The 19,636-nt window shown below is 35.6% G+C and overlaps 1 protein-coding gene across 1 annotated transcript; it reads right to left on the bottom strand.

Annotated features, from left to right (window-relative positions):
- Positions 1-1,171: 1,171 nt before the first annotated feature.
- LOC120631494 lies at positions 1,172-15,494 on the bottom strand. Its single transcript, XM_039901107.1, has 4 exons — positions 15,387-15,494; positions 6,625-6,838; positions 5,397-5,554; positions 1,172-3,281 (listed from the first exon to the last, which is right to left on the bottom strand). The coding sequence occupies exons 1-4, from the start codon at positions 15,411-15,413 to the stop codon at positions 1,662-1,664; spliced, it is 2,019 nt and encodes a 672-aa protein (XP_039757041.1). The 5' UTR covers positions 15,414-15,494; the 3' UTR covers positions 1,172-1,661.
- Between the last annotated feature and the right edge of the window lie 4,142 nt (positions 15,495-19,636).

Here is a 19,636-nt window from a genome sequence, read left to right as displayed (position 1 = left end):
GAAATTGATGGAGAAAGCAGATGGCCTACTTTGTGTAAAGTGGATAACGCATATGTATATATGTAAAAAATATTTTGTTGCCTTATAGCAACAAAGGAAATGATTTCCTCTTACTATCCGGTGAGACATCGACTTGGTCCGTCAAATACCACTATAAATGAAAGGCTTTATGGATGTTATGATCTCATCACCTTCTCGCTCAGTTGAACTCGAATTAAATTAAACACTTATCATTTGGAATAACCCCTCCTTTTTTTAAGATGGTTAGTAATACCTTTACATTCACTCCTCGATATTACATGTCTGTGAATGTTTATGGACTTAGATAAATAGTGAATCAGTAGAGAAGATAAGAACGCAGGTGTTTGGTTTTAAATGATAAAATAAACATGTTCCAGAAATTTTATTTCGCATAATTTTACATTGACTTATTGAGCCCCGACAATTCTTTCAATTGGATTTTAAAAATATAGTACCTTTTTTTAAAATTTACTACAATGGCAGAAATGTTTCATATGCCAAACTTTCGCTGCTCAAATAACATATCTTACCGCAGCCTTTAAAGCTTAAAAGTCTGCACCACGTAACTACCTAACTTACTCAGGCAGGATTCTTTCACGCTTCAGAACAAGTCACTTTTTACTACGAACTATTCAAGAATACAGCAAGATATTTAAATGATGCAACAACCGTTAGCAGGGCATTTTGTAGTCAGACTTTGACGCAGTCAGGAAGGTTTAGGTATTTAGGCAGTTATAATTTTAGAAGGGGTTAGTTACTTTAAAATGTGAAACAAACAGCAGGGCAGAGCATTTATATATATATACCCAAGATACATTACGAATACAACTTTACCATTTTATAACATAAGGAGAGTGTTCCGAAGAGTTGTTTGCGTTGATACCTCCTTCCCTGTTCTCTGACCGCACCTCACGCCGTAGAAATAAATTCCACCCTCATCATCTGGATGCCTGGTATTCTTCTACTGTTCGAAATACCAGATCATTTGAACCGCGCACTTGCAAATTATGGAACAATCTCCCATCTGATGTGTTTCCTCAAAAATACAATCTAGGGTAATTCAAGAGGCGGATAAACAAATTCCTTAAAAGCCTCTGGTGCTGCAGATGTTTATGGGCAGCGGTGATCACTTATCATCAAGTGACCCACTTGCTCGTTTGCCCGCTATTTATATTAAAAAAAAAAAAAATAACGAGCTGTTGCTCGAGGCTTCATATTAATTCTGTGGGAACGGTACATTTTATCCAGGGTATAATCTATCTCCATTCCAAAATTCAGTTAAGTTGATTCAGTAGTTTTTGTCTGAAAGAGTAACATACATCCATACAAACATTCGCATTTATAATATTAGTAGGATTCACTCACATCTAAGGGTGGCTGGAGGAAATCTCATAAAGAGATGAGCTTTCCTATGGATATCCTATTTATTAGTATTTGTGGACACATGCTTTAGGTGTACATAAGTAATAAAAGAAATAAATAAATAGGTAGCTAATGCATAAAGTATACAAATACTAAGTATACAATACTAATAAGTAAGTAAAGATAAATTGCTCTGCCCATATGCCCTTGTACGCTGACCAAAAGTTTCATCTTCGTTTTCTTCAAGTTCTCTGTCGCCGCAAACGTAACCGGCAACTTTATTGATAAACACTTTCAATGAGTGGTTTACGACGTTGCTCAAGCGGTTTATAAGCGTGCTGATAGACGCTTGCTAATCTCCAGTGTTCAGGGTATCCAGTCGCATTTGCATCGCGCCAAATACTAAAAGGTGGAGCTAAAGTAGGAATAGTATAAGACTTTTTTGTGTAAGGATGACGCATCTTCGGTATTTTTAAGTCCTTGGAGTCGTTCGAGCTGTTGCTTTGAACCGAATTCGGATTACCAGCTTTAAAGGCAAACTTATAGTCGTCTTTCTGCCTTTTTTCTTGTGGCATTTTAACACCGTTGCAGGATAAGCAGTTCTTATGTTTGGTATTATTAGAAGTATCACTATTTTTCAGTGAGTCTTTGACAGTATGTCTAGAGACATCAGATTCGTTTGGCGAACTCTGGTGCAACTTCCCTTGGGCCAGTGGAGTCTTTTCGTACGATTCTAAGCTGTGACGGTTACGATTAATGTCATATTTTGAATTCTTATTTCTACTCTCCGAATTCCAAGCTTCTTTAATATGTTTCATTTGAGGTCTCGATTCGTGACTACCATTTCGGCTTACGTCTGAGGTAGTCCCGCAACCATTGATGCCATCGCAAATACTTTTATTTGACTGAGCAGAACTCTTTCTACTTGATGATCGGGATTTACTGGACTTGTTTATTTCGTTATGTTGTGGGCAGTGCTGAACATCACAAGAGTCTTTCCTTTTTTCCTTAGTTATATCTTTTTCAAAATATGGGACGCTGTGTTTTCCCGCGTCATCTCCTTGCCGATTCTGGGTAAAAATTGGAAATGCATGCCCTACAACTGTTTCGTGTACGTCTTCTTTCGGTGTGTGTACCATTGTAAATACAGCAGGTGCTAATGATCCGTTAGATCCGTCTATATGTTTCGGAGGTCTGGCTTCATTCTTTGGATTGTCCGCTTTGAAATCCCAGCAAATTGCTAAATCCATTAATGAAAGTGGCTTTTTATACTGGCCTCCTAGATCTGATGTTGCAGGACGCTGTTTGCGTTTATCTTCTTCACCTTCTGTTTTTTTCGGGTCACATGTTTTAGGTCTATGAACGCGCATTTTAGTACAACAGGTGGGTCCTGACGCTCCAAAACCTTTCCACCCAATAGCGTATGGTTTCACGACAATGTCGGACTCTCTATGTTCGCCTACTTTAGTCAAATTGCGATACCCTAATGTATCAGGCAAAGGTTCGTGTTCTAGATTACCAGCATGCATTTTTTTTGCAAAGTTGAAATTTTGCGATACGTTGACGTACGGTAGCTTGGGTGTTTCACTTTTTTTAGCATATTTCATAATCTCATTGTCTTTTTGGGCTTTATCGGCTACTTTTCGCCAAAACTTATCGGTTTTATTTTCTTGTGGTCCGTGTAGTTGGTCTACGGCATCTTTCACTAAAAGGTCGTAGTTTTCGTGTCTCTTTTCAGGATCAGTTTTTGATCCAGGTATATAAGGGCCGTGGCCGTCACTGTCCACTGGTTCTTTTTCTGAGTTCAGTGCCAAAGGGTCGTCTTCGTTATTGTTATCCTGAACTTCGTCTGGTTCATCTTTGTCTCGTGTTTCCTTGTTACCTACCTGATCCTCATCCTTTTTAATGTACAGACATGTAAGAATTTAAACATAATTTTAGCAAAATGTAATTGTTTTTCTATTTAATTAATGTTCACTGTAAACTTTTTCTTCGGTCTATGTTTGTGCAACGGACATAGATATGGCTGGAAATAAATAAAAATAAGTAAGTAAATTTAAAACTGGTCTTAAAATAACTTTAAAGTTAACCCGAGTTAGATAGCTTTACGACCAGAGATATGATAGACGGCTAAGCAGTGAGCAACGACGAACAAGGCAATGACGAACTAAGTAACGCTAAATCGAAGATTTCTAAGCGTACATTTTACCTCACCAATCGATCTTCACTAGGCAATCTATGATTCTTGCCACACAGTGTGATATTTTGTTTTTATACTATCGTATGTTTCATAGATTTAAGGTTATTAAAATAATTCCGAATTTATAATCTTTGCATATGTCAAGTGTCTATACTACGAGTATATACCTACTACGCAATAAAGATATTTAAGTAAATAAATAAACCACACTAAACACCACCCAATCGGTGTTGTAACTTTAGATAGCGCCTAACGTCGTTAGTAATCATCTAATAGTTGGTGAAACGTTTTTTTCGTTTCCTAGGTTTAGTGAAAACGGTCATAACAGTTGTAGCGGAAAAGGAGTAGTAGAGCTGTAGCAAGATGTGCTTACAAACTTAGCTTACATCCGCTGCTCCCATCCTGAACAACCATCTCTCTAAAAAAACATAGCTTCGTTGTACGTGATAACATCAGTATTAAACTAAGCTAGGCTATGATAACAAATGGTTCATATCATACACATCCTTAGTCACAAAAAGACCGTGTGCATATTGCAAACTTGTCATCGACACAAAAATGACAAGTTGGAAGTTCAGCCTAGAAACTTTGCGATTTATTTTAGGTTAGCGAGAATTAGATCGAAGAGAGGCAAGAATAATTTGAAGTTATGACGTGTCTATCTGAGCTACATTGTGAAACTTAGAACAAGACGTTTTACAACACCTAACTACTGACACCTACTTTTAAAAAATAAAGTATACTTAACTATCTGTTGCCCGCGTTTTTTTTTTTCGTTGAAATTATCCTATGACAAGATGCTAGTTATCTCTAGGTGTACAAAATCGGTTTAACTACTACAAACGTGCATAGGTATAAAAGTAATTTTCAAAACTCTCCAGCGATCCTTGCTCAGGTGACGAAGCCTCCAGGATTAACCTTTAGGTACATTTTGTATGCCCCAAATTACAGGTATACCCCAAATTACACGTATTAACCTATAGTGGATAACGTTGGGGCCAGGATTCGAACTCAGGACCTTAAGATCCGTACTTAAACAACACTTAAAAATACCTACATATTTAGGTATCTAACTTAAAAAACCGCTACAAAGTTGTTAATTGATCATGACAAAACGATTTCTTATCATAAGGCGTTTAAGTCTGTTGTACACGTACCTACGTACCTACCTACCTACATAATAACTGTATGCTAAAGAGGTAAGGTTGAGAGAAGCCGTGATAGCCTAGTGGGTAAGGATTCGGCTTTCCATTCCTGGATACATCATGGACCATTTTTTTTTTAAATATTTTTCAAACTCAGACTGCATGGTGGACTGCACGACCTCTGAGTTACCTACCCTCCAATGAGGTCGCTGTCGAGGGCTCAGATATGAGATAACATCTTCGATACGAAAAGGTACCGAAAAACATAGAAACTTTTAGTATATTTAATTAATCCTTAATTTTCACAACCTACTTACTAAGTAGGTACGACTGCAAATTTCTCTTGAAATCCCAATTGAAGTTCCTGGGTCAAGGTAATTCTCTAAATACCTGTTGTTTGATTCGCCCGTATTCGAGTCTAAATAGGTAAGTAGGTAGGTCGATACTTACCTATCATTGTTATTTAAAAAACCACGCGAAAATCTGTAATAAGTTCCACTCAAACTCACGATCATTTAAAATAGCTCATTGGATTTGAAACGAAAGTTTTCAAACGATTCAAAATCGAAACGTGCACGGATTTCAATAACGTCAGAATAAGACAGGTACAACAAAAACGCGCGCAAATATTTTCCAATTGAATAAAGCGTTCAATGTTGTCAACTCACGTTGAAAGTCTGATCTTCTGCCGGCTTTTTGTCCTCGGGCTTCGCTTTGCCGCGTTTCCCCGCGCGCAAGCGTCCTGCGATCGCCTTTGGCCTTTGAACACGCAGGTTCAACCAATCTGGAAACCTCCCGTCCGGCGGTTCTTTCGCCAACTCCTCAGCTAAGAAAAGTACATTATACATGCCAATAAATATTCACGGATTTGACGTTGTAATACATCATTAGTTTACGATCTGCGTGTGAAGTAAATATCAATAGGGTAGGCAATTCTATACCTTATATCTTCTATACACGGTACATGTTTTAGACGAACCTTCGCCAACAAGTAAATTACTTTCTAACACGTAATATGAATGTACCTTATCGCATGTGTTAAAATATAAGACCGATCTTTTACGACTTACGGAAGTTGTGAAATGCAGCAATGTGAAATTTTATCTCATATATCTACTTAACTCGTATCATATATCTACTCATCAAAGTATTTTTAGCATTCGTGAATTCTCTCTTTAAACGGAACAGATTTTACACATTGCAAATTACTGTTTGAAAACTGAAAAATAAGATTAAAAGAAATTCCTCTTTCGTGGAAAACGTACCTACCCTAGAAATCGTTTCAGTCTTTGTCGAGATAAAAACAGCCTAGTCTTGGTATAACTCTACCTTACCTGTGAAAGTTTCCTTAAAATATATGATAAAGGATCCAAGCCACAATATTGTTAAATTAACAACTGTTGTGCAATAAACCTTTCGATCTATAAGATACCATAACATACCAATTTCTTAAGGAAAAAGTGTCCGAACGTTAACGGTAAAAGGAACATTTGCTTGATTCATACCAGAGAAATAACGAACATAGTTTACTAATGAATGGAATAGTTTTTTTTCCCATACAAAAATTTTTGAAGACTGACAATAAATCTGGCATTTTGATTGAAAGCTCAACTGTCTTCTTAACCCGTTGATTCTTTTCGGGATGTTAATTACCATTTAGTAAAATGATTATTTATTTTAATACATGGATACATCATACAATAAATATCCTAATATTAATTTCGCATTTAATAATGTAAATGAAATGAAATGAAAATGTAATGAAAATACACTTTATTGTACACCTAACAGAAATTAAATTATAAACAAAAACAACAAAATAAAACACAGGTACAATGGGCGGTCTTATCGCTAAAAAGCGATCTCTGCCAGGCAACCCAAATGTACTAGGCTTACCAACTTTTCTGGTGATCTTCCTAGGTAATTCCCATGTACCAGTGTAGTGTCCGAAACATTTCGACGATCCTCTTGGCGCCCCGGGTAGGAAATGCCCATTGATATCGCAAATCGGTTTTGGGTTCGGACGCATCTCTAGTGGCCTTGCTCGGGTTGGCGCCCAACGTGGGACCTGCCAGTTCCCAAGGCGCTTCGGCGTCGATTCTTTATTAAACTGCAGGAGAAATAGTTATAAAGTGGAAGTATTGAATGTGACGCTTTGTTTCACGCAATGTCAATAACGCAGCATTCCGAATAGGTAATATAACCCACGACCTTCAAGAGTTCAGAGCGACTGTTTATATAGCGATACGTAAACACATTTTATTTGTTTGTATAGGAAAATAACAGAATGTTAACGTATGACCGGTAGTAACAGTTATTAAAGATATAAGTACCTAGGTACCCTTGTTCTAATACTTGTGCTCTGGCAATAATTGTTGTATGAAAACGAATGTACGTATACCCTTATCTTCTATATAATCTAGAAATAAATATTCATCCGCATTTTGTTTCGGTTTTTTAAATACCGCAGGAATCATAAGTTTTCCCGGGATGTTAAGCATCCTTTATGTCAAAATTTTATCGAGATCGTGGTAGAGGTAACAAATAAATAAAAACACTCATTCTTGCATTTACAATAATAGTATGGATATTTCCAAGAAAAGTATAAGAATATTACGTGTACTTACCTATTTTTTGAATAAATTCGCGAATTTCCGCGAAAATATATCTTGAAGACATTTTTATAGCGTTAACGCCTATCTTGTAAATCGCTGAGGTACCTACTGTCATTGTTATTGAAAGTAGTAATTTTCAAGAAATTAAAAAAAGTCAAGAATTAAACTTAATATTAAGTTAAGGTTTTTTCACTTTTAAAATTTATATCAGTTATTCCAAAAAACACGATTTTACAAAAGTGCTGGTCGAAGCTCGATCGCCCTTGTACAGACTTATGTAAATTCTCAAAAACATCCAGAACATTAACCAGTTATTGTTTTTTATATTGTAATGTCTCCATTGTTAAGGGGTCTGACGAAATGATATTTTTCTATATTGTCCGGTTATAATTTGTCATGTTGTAAATAGTTGAAAGCGTCTGATTACGCGACGAAGGGTGACACGCGAATGCGGTGTGAGGCACGTGCCGACGAACTCAAATTAAAGTTTAATCTACGGTTGCGACAAAATGCGGTGTGAACTGTGAATACCAAAATATTATTTTGTAAAGGGTGGTAGAAAAGAAAAAACATTAACATTACAAGATATGTCATTCCATAATATTCGTTTTCATACCAACATTTGTGTGTGTGTTACTTCATTACCTATCATAGGCCTTTTCGGCCTATAAATGTCGCACAGCAGTGGATAGTTGTAAGATTTTAAGGGTAAATATTCTCATGTTATTATTATTTCAGAATGACGGCCGATTGGCGCAGTGGGCAGTGACCCTGCTTTCTGAGTGCTGGGCTGTGCTAAGGCTGTGGGTTTGATTCCCACAACTGGAAAATGTTTGTTTGATGAACATGACTGTTTGTTTGTATATTATAAATATTTATGTATATTATTTATCAGTCATCTTAGTACCCATTACACGTGATATATATTAAATATTTATTGATTAGTACAGTAACAATTATTATCTAACATTAGCGGTAAAACCAGGGAAATACAATGCCCTCCGAGACAAAGGTTGGATGGCGTTATGGATTTCCTAACAATTCCTGCAACTCAAGTTTTGGGCCAATTCGGGATCCCGATGTCCAACTTGTCTGTAGATTTGCTAATGAAAAATTTATATGAAAAAGTTTACCCTCCGCCTTGTCCACAATGAAAAATAAATGAAAAGCTTCAGTTGCACATTCATATAAAATCTTACTAAATGAATAATGCCGAAAAGACCAATTCGTCTTTGGGAGCAAGAAATCTAATCAAAGAACGTCGAATTCTTAGTCCATCGGGCTTATCTTTGACCTTTAGGTTACTAACATGTATTCGTATAATTTCCAAAAGCTAGGTAGACGCTATTCATACAATTTCTCATGCTTGTTTTGATGTCCAGGTACAAATAAGTATGCTCTCTCGGGCTCGGATGCTAAAGGGTGAATGCTGCTTAATGAAATTTGAAGAATTCAAGCCATTAAAAATAATGTGTCACAAAGTTCTAAGTAAAAGTAAAAGTACGTTTATCTTAATTATTTATTAAATATTGGGATAGTTAAAAAAAAAACTAGGTATATAAGTAGACATTACTGAATGAATATTTGGATTGCTTTAAATTTTAATATTCTTTTTTTAAATTTATATAGAATTCACAGATGCAGTTTTTTGTAGCTAACTAGTTAAAATTGCTGGAACAAAAGCATGCAGGTGTCATAGCGCCCCGCTGTGCCACGGCATAATTATCATCCAACACCCAAAATAGGGTTGAAAATTTCTATTGACCCTATACATCACTCGGTGATTAGCTTAAACCGGCAATAATTTAGAATTATCTGGTCGCAGTCTTGTTTAAAGTGCAAGTAGTTCTTATATAAATATCAAACGATATGTTTTATTATTTATTTATTAATTAATTTAGAAGAATTTATTGCACTAACTTAGAAACAATACAAAAAACACACAAGAAAAGAAAAAATAAATAAAATGAAAAACAATATTTAAAAAAAAGTTTTGTTAAGTTTTTAGTTCTAAAAATTAATGCTTCAAAAAAACGATAAAATACGCTTCGGTGGTACATCGAATTTAAAAGTAAAAAATACTTTTTAGCCTGGAAAAAAAAATGATAGTAGATGTATCTTGGACGCGAACTTAAGGTCTGCATCGTATCATATTATGTGACCATATGGCCACATAATATGATACGATGTCCGTCCGATCCGTCTTTATGGCGTTTTTGGGTATTTCTTATACTAGGTACCATACGATTAGCCGCGTTGCGAGGTATTATGGTCTAAGGTCTTATGAAAACCACTCACACTGCCACCTAAATTATTTCTTGTAAGTTATATGTTCCCGTGACGAAGAAAAGCCACATTAGCGATATCAATCCGATACCCTAAATTGACGAAACTATTATTTTACCGGGCTAAAATCCTAGAGCTGCTGCAAATTACAAACTACTAGTTCGGTGCCAAATCTCATCAGTATCTGTTTATTGGATAACAGTGCATGGTATAAATGTTTTTTTCTTAAATCTCGCGGAAACGGTTCCCGGCGCCAACGTCTGTGCCCAGGATCAACTTTAGGCAAAGGAAAATCCGACAAAAATCATGTCAGTTAAAAAGTTTGCTTCATCATTAGGTTCTATTTACGAATACGGTCTCGGTAAGTTCAGGGCTTTGCCCATGAACTGAAATAGAATTAATTACCTAAAAGCCTTAAATTATGCCCGACCTAGGTAGGTACCTGCCACCTACACAAAGTTGCTAGCCACGCAATTTCAGTGTCTTTGTGTCAGTTTACTTTGGTGTGACAATAACTTAGCAAACTTTACCTATTTCAAACACCTACCTATTTATCTAATACCATACATTATATTTGCACGAAAACTTTATATAATATGTATGATATAGTTATTAGCCTATGCAAATCTATTATGAAAACACAGACGATTTTATTATGCAATAAGTGCATTTAATTTTTTTTTATGTTTTCATATCTCGACAATAGACTACTCAGTCTTTGTTTATTTATTAGGTACACAAAACAGGTAATAACTAAAAGTAGATCTAAATATAAGTAATAACAAGTTTTGTTCTAAGCTACAACCCAAAGTATGTGTAGGTACACAACTTGGAATTAAATTAAACAGAAAGTAAAGATAAAATTAAAGTTGAAACAAAAAAGAAACACTTAAAAAATTATATATATATATATTATTTCCCTAAAGATTATATGGAATAGTGCTTAATAAAGATTTTTAAAAATATTTATCCTTTTGTTAAATATGTCAATGTTATGATTACTTGATACTAAATCATTATAAAGGCGGCACATGCGAACAATGGGATTTTAAAAGGAAGTATTGTTCTTGTAGACACTTTGGGCAAATGGTTTAAAATATTTTGATCTGGTATTAACGCGAGTAAATGACGCGAGTCTTGAAATGGAACCTATTTATATTTCGGTAATTCTTCGCTTATCACTATCACTATATATATATACACATACCTATGTACGTGTTGGTATTTTAATCTTAATAGGTCCTGATAATACTACAATGTAACAGTGAGACAGATATAACTACCTAAAGAATATATTCGAATCATATAATTATAATAATTTTTACCTACTGGATTCCATATCGGCTAATGGAGTGATTGATGCGCTATTACCTGGTCAATGTCCCTATAATTTACAATTCATAGGACCTTTGACTCTACTATAACTCACTACTAGACGATATTTGGCTAAAAGGTCCTCATAAATAGCTCTATAACTGTTATATTATTTGTACATAAACAGTCGACTTACAAGATGTGGTCATAAATTAATGTCATCTGCATATCGTCTGCGAAAGGTACAGAAGTCATTTGTGGGATTGAGTATATGCTTTTAAAATATGATTCCTAAGGTTATTTTGGACCTACCAATAAATTTAAAGAATATGTTAAAACACATATTTTATTACAGCGAGGTATTACTATACAATTGATGAATTTCTTTATGACATGACAAGGTTGCTTAGAAGCATCCGGCTCCGCTTTCATCTCTCACAAGATAGAGAAATAAGTGTTAAAATATAAAATCTAAATTTCGGGTGTTGGAAATATTATATATATATATATATATATATATATATATATATGTTATTGATGATGACCTGTTGGACTAAAGGTCTCTGCCAAGGGAAGAGTATGCTCATAATCTGCATGTTAAAAAAAATACATTATATTGACTTTTTTATATAAAATTACCACCTGTGTTACTCGAGATGATTGATGTAAGTATTCTTAGGATACATATATACATTTCTTTCTTTCTTTCTATAATAATAAATAATAAATATACGACTATACACATATCGCCGTCTGGCTTAAAGTAAGCGTAGCATCTGTTATGGGTACTAAGATTAGTGATAAATATTTTTATAAATAACTAGCGTTTATTTTATTTAAACAATAAACTTACATCATTAAATTTTTTATTTAAGTCTCATAATATATTAAATCATTTATTTCTCTCCGTATTCATTCTCTTCTATTCTCTTCTCGAGCGGGTGAAGGTCATTATATACACCCATGTACACCCAACAATAGAATATCATCGTAGTAAATAAAAGCTGTATTTGACATTTTGACAGTTCAAAAATAGGAGTGCTCCGATCGTCACCACACTTTACAAGATTACTCGCCAGGTCAATCCGGATATTCCCTGAAAGTTTCATTGAAATCGGTCCAGCCGTTTCGGAGCCTACACGGAACATACCCACACACTTTCTCTTTTATATATATAAATAAATATAGATATACATAAATACTTATCATTTACATTTACAAGTTATTGTTGGATAATGAAACTTAAATACATAGGTACATATACACATATAATATGACCCCGGAAAACATTACACTCTTTTTTTGGGAGGTCGTGTATAAAACAACACTACGCCAGTTACACCGGCGCGGCGTAATGGCAACGTACCTAGCTTGTAAATTTCGGGATTTTCGGGCAAACTTTGTACTTTTTAATTCCTGTTGCTCATACTAATCAGATATTGTACTTTCTTGCATGGGTGCCGATGTTATTACAGACAGGCATATGAGGCTTAACCCCGACACCTCGGGTTGATGGATACAGGGTGGTACGTTGCAGGACGTACCACTTGCAAGCCCTGCGTTATGTTGCTATGTTTTATGGCGCATCTATCCTCAGCTTGCCACCAACTTGTGACCATCAGCTTGGTCCATCAAATCAGTATTCATATTATAAATGTCGATGTAAGTTTGTTTGTTACGCTTTCACGCAAAAACTACTTAACCGATTCTCATGAAACTTTGTACACATATTGTTGGAAGTGTTAGAAGTATTATAGGATACTTTTTATCCCGACATTAAGCTCGGTTCCTCTGGGAGAGGGGATGAGTGTTTGACGATTTTACACCATAACTCCGACAAATTATAACCGATTTAAATAATTATATTTGTTCTATAGAGGTTATAATATGTCTTTAATTTTGCCCAAACTGTAGTTGGAGATAGAGGACAGAACTCCTCAGCGGACAGCAGCAAACCCCTTATACGGCTTAGCGATACTGAATGCTTTAATTTTTTTTAGATCTACAACTAAATTTAATGCCACATCATAAAACAAAATCAAACGCAGACGAAGTCGCGGGCAACAGCTAGTATTACTATAAAAAAAGACAACTCATTTGACTATCCCATGAACCCACATATTTATATTTATATTTAAGTATAAATACGTGTTCTGAAATACACTTGACCATTTTTCGCGAAATATTGTGTGTATCCTTTCTTCTGCACAGTACACAATACTCAAACTATTTTTGAACTAGCTTTGAGGTCGCCTAGCGAATATTTGAGCCCGGGATCCGGAAGAACTCAGCTATGTCACGACATCACTTCCTTATTCAAATCACGCGATCCTATATTTAAACTGGCTTAACACGAGGCGGCATGATATTATTTGTATGGTTAATATAAAACCTCAAATTGCAAGGTAGATATGAAGTAAATTCCATGATTATACTTATAGCCATGCGACTGTCAATTCATAACTTTAAATCATCATTAACAATTAGGATTTTAATATTGAAATACCTAACTACTTTTGGTTTTCTAATGTTTAATTCTTGAAGTGCAAGACAGAATAAATGACAAGTTTATTGATGATAATAAGTTTCGTCTAGTTAATGTGCTATTTTTTTTATGTTGTTTTGCTTGAAATCAATAGTTTTTTATATTTAACATCTCATCTAAAGTAGGTATTTTGACGACTACATGAAGTAATAAGCTGGCCCACCTTTCGTAAAACTTTTAAATTCCTTAGGGCCTACATTCTTTATGATATTCAAACCTAGACTGCAAGTTTCCAATTTTCAAGAAATCACCAGTTAGTTGTTTTTGCTAGCATAGCAAGAACTCGGAAAGAGATGGCTGATGTTTGAAGAACTTTCTTTAACTGATCAGCTAAAGTTAGTGTTAAAGTTAAACTACCCTCTTTCTTTATGTCGTTCAAACCATATCTTCTCGTAACTTAACTACAAGTTTGTAAGGTGAAACTAGCAGTTTCAGTATGAAGACATAGCAAATCGTTGTCATATGCATTTCGCGTGTAGTTAAGATATCAATGTCGAAGAACGAGGGCTCTGGCATATGCATATTATATTTGCCGTGGAAGGTTGGCAACAGCTTTTCCAGATTGAACAATGTTACATCATCCGCAGTCTATTAATGTCCTATTGCTGGACACAAGCCTCCTCTCTCATACGAGAGACGATTTTAGAGCATAGAACCACCACGCTGCTCCGTTTTTGGTGGGCTTTTACGACTACACATGTTAGTGATAATAGGTAGCCGGGAAATAAGAATTGCAATACCTAACAATTTATGGCCCGTCCCGAAATTGGAACCTCCGGATCCGTAACACGCTAACCACCAAGCCCAGTTTATTTCTGTGTAATTATTCGTTTCTTTTTACTGTATGAAAACTTTACTAAGAGGAACCATTAATAAAAACAATTGATCACAGATAAATGATCACTATTAACTAAAGACCACCGACAGACGTCAAACAAGGATTAACACTGTACACAAAGGCGTGAAAAATAGTCATTCTATTCCAAATAGCAGCACCCTCTTTAGAATGACCCATTGTTACCAAATTTTACTGAACCCATCATATTTTAGACTTTAGTACATTGTGCGAAAGTTTAATTTCGAATGTGGAGTTTGAACAACTTGTTTACTACGTAATTGAATGTATCTAAGTTGGATTAAAGGAATTACAATTTGTTCGCAAATAAGAAATGTTCTACGCAGAAATGGGATAGGGGCTCGTAATGGGCGTTGCAGGTGCAGTGGTGTTAAAAAATATATGGGATTAGGAAAGTTGGATCAAATAGATCCTTGTTTTGGAGGGTAAACAATTGTTTCGACCCAACAGGCGCAGATACTGTCCACCCTAAATTCGAATGAAACAACGTCTTTAAACCAAGTGGTATAATCGTTTTCTCTAGTCCAGCCTGGTGGACGGCTTTGGCCGTGGCTAGAACCTACCCTTTACCGCCAAAGAAAAGCCACCAAGCTGTTTTAGGTAAGTACTGTTTCGCTCACTATAAGATTCTTTTATGGTGAGTCTACTACCAGGTGTAATTCGTGCGAAGGGCTATCTTTATTTTAAAAAAACAAGAACCCACAAATCAGTCCTCCAAATAAGTTTTATATAAAAATAAATTGCAGTCAGATAGATCACAGGATTGGTGTCCCAAGTGCAAGAATGGCGACTCCGCACCGGAAAGCGCTGTGTAGATAATAAAACTATGATAATCTCTAGGAATCATTGGACATCATTTGCACAAAATCATGGAAGTCGAAAAACTCTACATCCTAAGTTAAGCAGTGGGCGTTCTTTTTTAAAGGAAGACCAACCATCTACCTATAAATATATATAACGAACTATAAAAGAGCATGAAGAAACCAATTTGTTAGAGACTAGAGAGTTACAAATGAATTATGTTATTATTCCATCCACTTACTTGCCCGCTGTCGAAATTGAAGGCCATTTTCTAATTTGCTTCGTTGTGAACTTGGAAATACTAGAGACGCTTGAAAATACTAACTAACTACTATAAAAAATTTAAAATATCACAGTTTACACGTTTCTTTTACGAATCCTATGAAAAAACTTGTCAAAAAACATGTAAATATTTCAAAAAGTGAAAGCAAAGAGGTCGTCTAGCTCACATTATTATCTATTAAAGGCTTTTACCAGCCGGGAAAATAGGAAAACACTATCGGCGTAACAGTTCGGTAGCTATAGAAACTGCATTCCCCTAATTCCCTGAATAACATTCCCGGACTCTTTATGGATATTTGATTATCTTATTAAGGTTTCAGTAACAAACTTATTTGTATTTCGGTACCAACTTTCAAGCGTTTGATCGAAATAGATACTTAGCAGTTTTAAATAAAAAAAAAAATTTTGTGCATTTTTCCCTAATTATGGCTACTTTAAAATTCCTTGTTTTCACTCAAATCTCACCTGGAAATCTATTAGGGGTATAGAAGTTTTATTAAACTATACCCCTAATCAGTGTCTCAATCGTGTCTTGGTGGCACGGCTTTGTCGGCAGGGTGATAACTAGCCATTGCGATCAGTGGCGTGCACTTCATACATGCACAAAAGCACTGCATACCCAAATTATTTTATATAGCTCGTATTTAAGGGGAATTTTTCCATTTTATGCCATGTACCATGTGCTTTATGCATACCCTGGTCAAAAAACCTGTGCACGCCACTGATTGCGATGCATCTTACTAGACAAGACCAGAGAAAATTCTTAAATTACCCGCCGGGGATCGACCACGCGACCTCCACTCCTAATACCACAGAGCTTACTACTGCGCTAGAGAGATGTGCTGAACGTAGTGTTTTAAATTGGCATGGGAAATTCTATTATATGGATTTCCAAGACCAAATCTTGCAACTGCTTCATATCGGAAAGCTACTAGTGCTCTTCTATTGTAAGTCTAACATTAAAGCAATGGCTCTTCTAAAAGGCATACCCTGTCGATTCCCCCAATCAATAAAACGTTCCAATTCCCATCAAAGCAAATTTTCTTTTATTGTTGGTTATGAAATGAATAAATTTTAGTCAATAAGCAATTCGAATTTAAATGTCTCGATGATCATGCTAAGCTCCAAGTTTACTTCTAGAATTTGTATTATAATTTATGCAAAGAAACGTGTACCGGGCGGCGACATCCGCTAATGCTCGGCAATTCAGTATTAATGCTATAATAATCGGCTATATACAAATACTGCACAGACCTTGAAGGTCATGGCTAAGGAAAGAGTTGGCGAAAACCAAATGAAAAACGGGACCAAAGTTGATAAAACCGGGACCGAAATATTATACAAATAGAACAGCGTCTAAAATGAAATTCTGTCTGGTTTAATATAGATTGTAATCGTACAGTTGTTTTTTGATCGATTTGTCACTTTAGGAATATGTTTGTTGGCTTGTTATTTGAGGTTTGATTAAGTTGGTAGGTTAGTTTAGCTTATAACAATTCCCGTGGCTCCGTCGTGAGACGGTGAGTAGGAACACCGTGGGGTTTTTGTCAATAAGTTGTCAATAAGAGTCTGGCATAGCCTTCGCGCCTCCCCGGAGCGCGGAGCACCCATGAGGATTTCGCCATAATAACAAAAAGAAAAGTTTATTGAAATGATGTCTGATGTCGGAGGTGGGAGAAGTCACTGGAACTACCATAGGACAGTTTTGCTCATCTCTTTCTTTAAAAACTCATAATTATTACAGTACGTAGATAGTATGTAGTAAGTAGATAATTCCTACGGCATAACATAGTGTAAGTTGAGTTTGTACTTATTTAGTTTGTTTCTTATCAGATCGGATCGGATTATTAAAAACTTGTTTATAATTAGGTTTTTAATATGAAGAAATGATTTCGTTCAGATCTTCCTAATTTATCCAATTGAATATCACTTTAACGGTGAAGGAAAACAATGTGAGGAAACCTGCGTGCCTGAAAGTTCTTCGTAGTGTTCTCAAAGGCTAGGCTATGTCCTCCAATCAGGACTGGACCAGCGTGATGGACTACGGCCCAAACCCTTTTTAAAAATCTATAAAGTCCACTAACACGCATTGTGTACGCAAGAGCGTATACTCATCACCAGTTTATTTATTTATTATTTATGTACCATAAATTATGATTAGAAACATAAATATATGAAGTATACAAAGAAAAGCTTAAATCTATAAGAGATCTCTTCCAGCCGTCCCCGGTAGTGGGTAAGATGATTTTATCACGTGGTATTTGTCAAATAAAGTTGGTAGACCAGATTATATTTTAGGCGATGACTGAGCTAATCTGAACTAAGTATTGTGCTACGATTATTTAAACACAAACGCTTGACTTAATTCACTACTAATGGTAAGTTATGATTTTATAATTTTTAATAAAGTGTTTTCACCTACACCCATATTTCCTATAATATTTAAATTCATATAAAATTTAGGAACGGAGAGGATTTGAATAACCTGCGACTCCCTGGCAATCGCAACCTGAACGATTTACCTTCTAAGCTACTATTCTCATAACTTCGATGCAAAAATGAATATATGCCTAAGTCACAGTAAATATTTAATTTACTGTGACTAAGTAAAGCATCATGCAGGTCGAAAGCGTTTGCAATGTTCGAGGCATTCGCCCTTCATTGGTAGGAACTCATAGTAAGTATGTGTATGGGATACTGAAACAGTTCAAAGGATCTTTTTGGCCGATCATTTCTCATACAATGCTTAAAAAAGCGGGACATTATTATGTATGACGGTAACAACACTACTCTACGGCTTGCACTAATTTTCCTCATAGTGACATTGAATCACGACTTTACGACACGCGATACCTATTGCTGATTACTTTTGCGAGTGATGAATTTATTTGTCTTTCAAACAAATTATGCCATATACACATTACGCCATATAATGTTGTTGAAACTCTTAACTGGAAAAAAACCTACACTAATATTATAAAGCTGAAGAATTTGTTTGTTTGATTATTTGGAGTAATGCGCTAATCTCAGGAACTACTGGTTCGAGTTGAAAAATATTTTTGTGTTGGATAGTCCATTTATCGAGGGAGGTTATAAAACTTTTATAGTTTTCAAACGGGGCTTAATAGGGTTGGTTAAATTTAAATAACGAGAGTAACTATCTCTAGCTTTCGTTCTTGCAAGTTTACATTCGTTTTTTAACGAACTATATATGAGATTTTATTGAGGCAATGATAGCCCAGTTGTTAGGACTTCGGCTTCGGTTTCTTTCGGGGGGCCGAGCCAATCCCAGTATGCGTGTTGGGATTCGAGCCTTAAGTTAACTAAGTTATGCGCGTTTTAATTAAGTAAAGTATCACTTTTTTCAGGTGAAGAAAATACATCGTGAGGAAACCTGCATGCCTGAGAGTTCTTCATAAACTTCTCGAAGGCTAGGCGTGTAATGTCCACCAATCCACACTGGACCAGCGTGATAGACTACGTCCCTTCTCATTGTGGGAGGTGATCCGTGCCCCGTAGTAGGCCGGTAATGAGGCGATAGAGGATTAGATTTATCTTATAGGCCATCATCATCATCATGACCACGCTGCTGCTTGGTGTACTCATAAATTCAAATTCAAATTCAAAATTCATTTATTTCAAGTAGGCCTAATATAAGCACTTTTGAAACGTCAAGTCTGTCTGTTTGTAGTGATTCTACCACCGGTTCGGAAGGCAGATTCTACCGAGAAGAAGCCGGCAAGAAACTCAGCAGTTGCTCTTTTCCAACATCAACAATTTACATTTTGTATTTTAACATTCATTTTTCTATCTTGTGAGAGCTGAAAGCGGAGCCGGATGCTTCCAAGCAACCTTGTCATTAAAAAATTCATCAATTGTATAGTAACCTCGCTCTAATAAATGTGTTTTAACAAATTCTTTAAACTTGTGCATTGGCAGGTCCAAAATCACCTTAGGAATCATATTATAAAAGCGTATACTCAATCCCACAAATGATCCCTGTACCTTACGCAGACGATATGCAGATGACACTAATTTATGACCATTTCTTGTAAGTCGACTGTTTATGTCCACTTTTTGTGTATAAAGACTAATATGTTGTCTTACAAATACTATATTGTTATAAATATATTGTGAAGCTACAGTAAGTATGCCTATTTCTTTAAACTTCTCACGGAGGGATTCGCGTGATTTAAGTTTATATATTGA

Source organism: Pararge aegeria, chromosome 18, assembly GCF_905163445.1.
Source record: "Pararge aegeria chromosome 18, ilParAegt1.1, whole genome shotgun sequence".
In the NCBI taxonomy this organism is placed as follows: Eukaryota; Metazoa; Arthropoda; class Insecta; order Lepidoptera; family Nymphalidae; genus Pararge; species Pararge aegeria.
The sequence above is the reverse complement of the archived record's forward strand: the minus strand, read 5'-3'. Positions and strand labels throughout refer to the sequence as shown.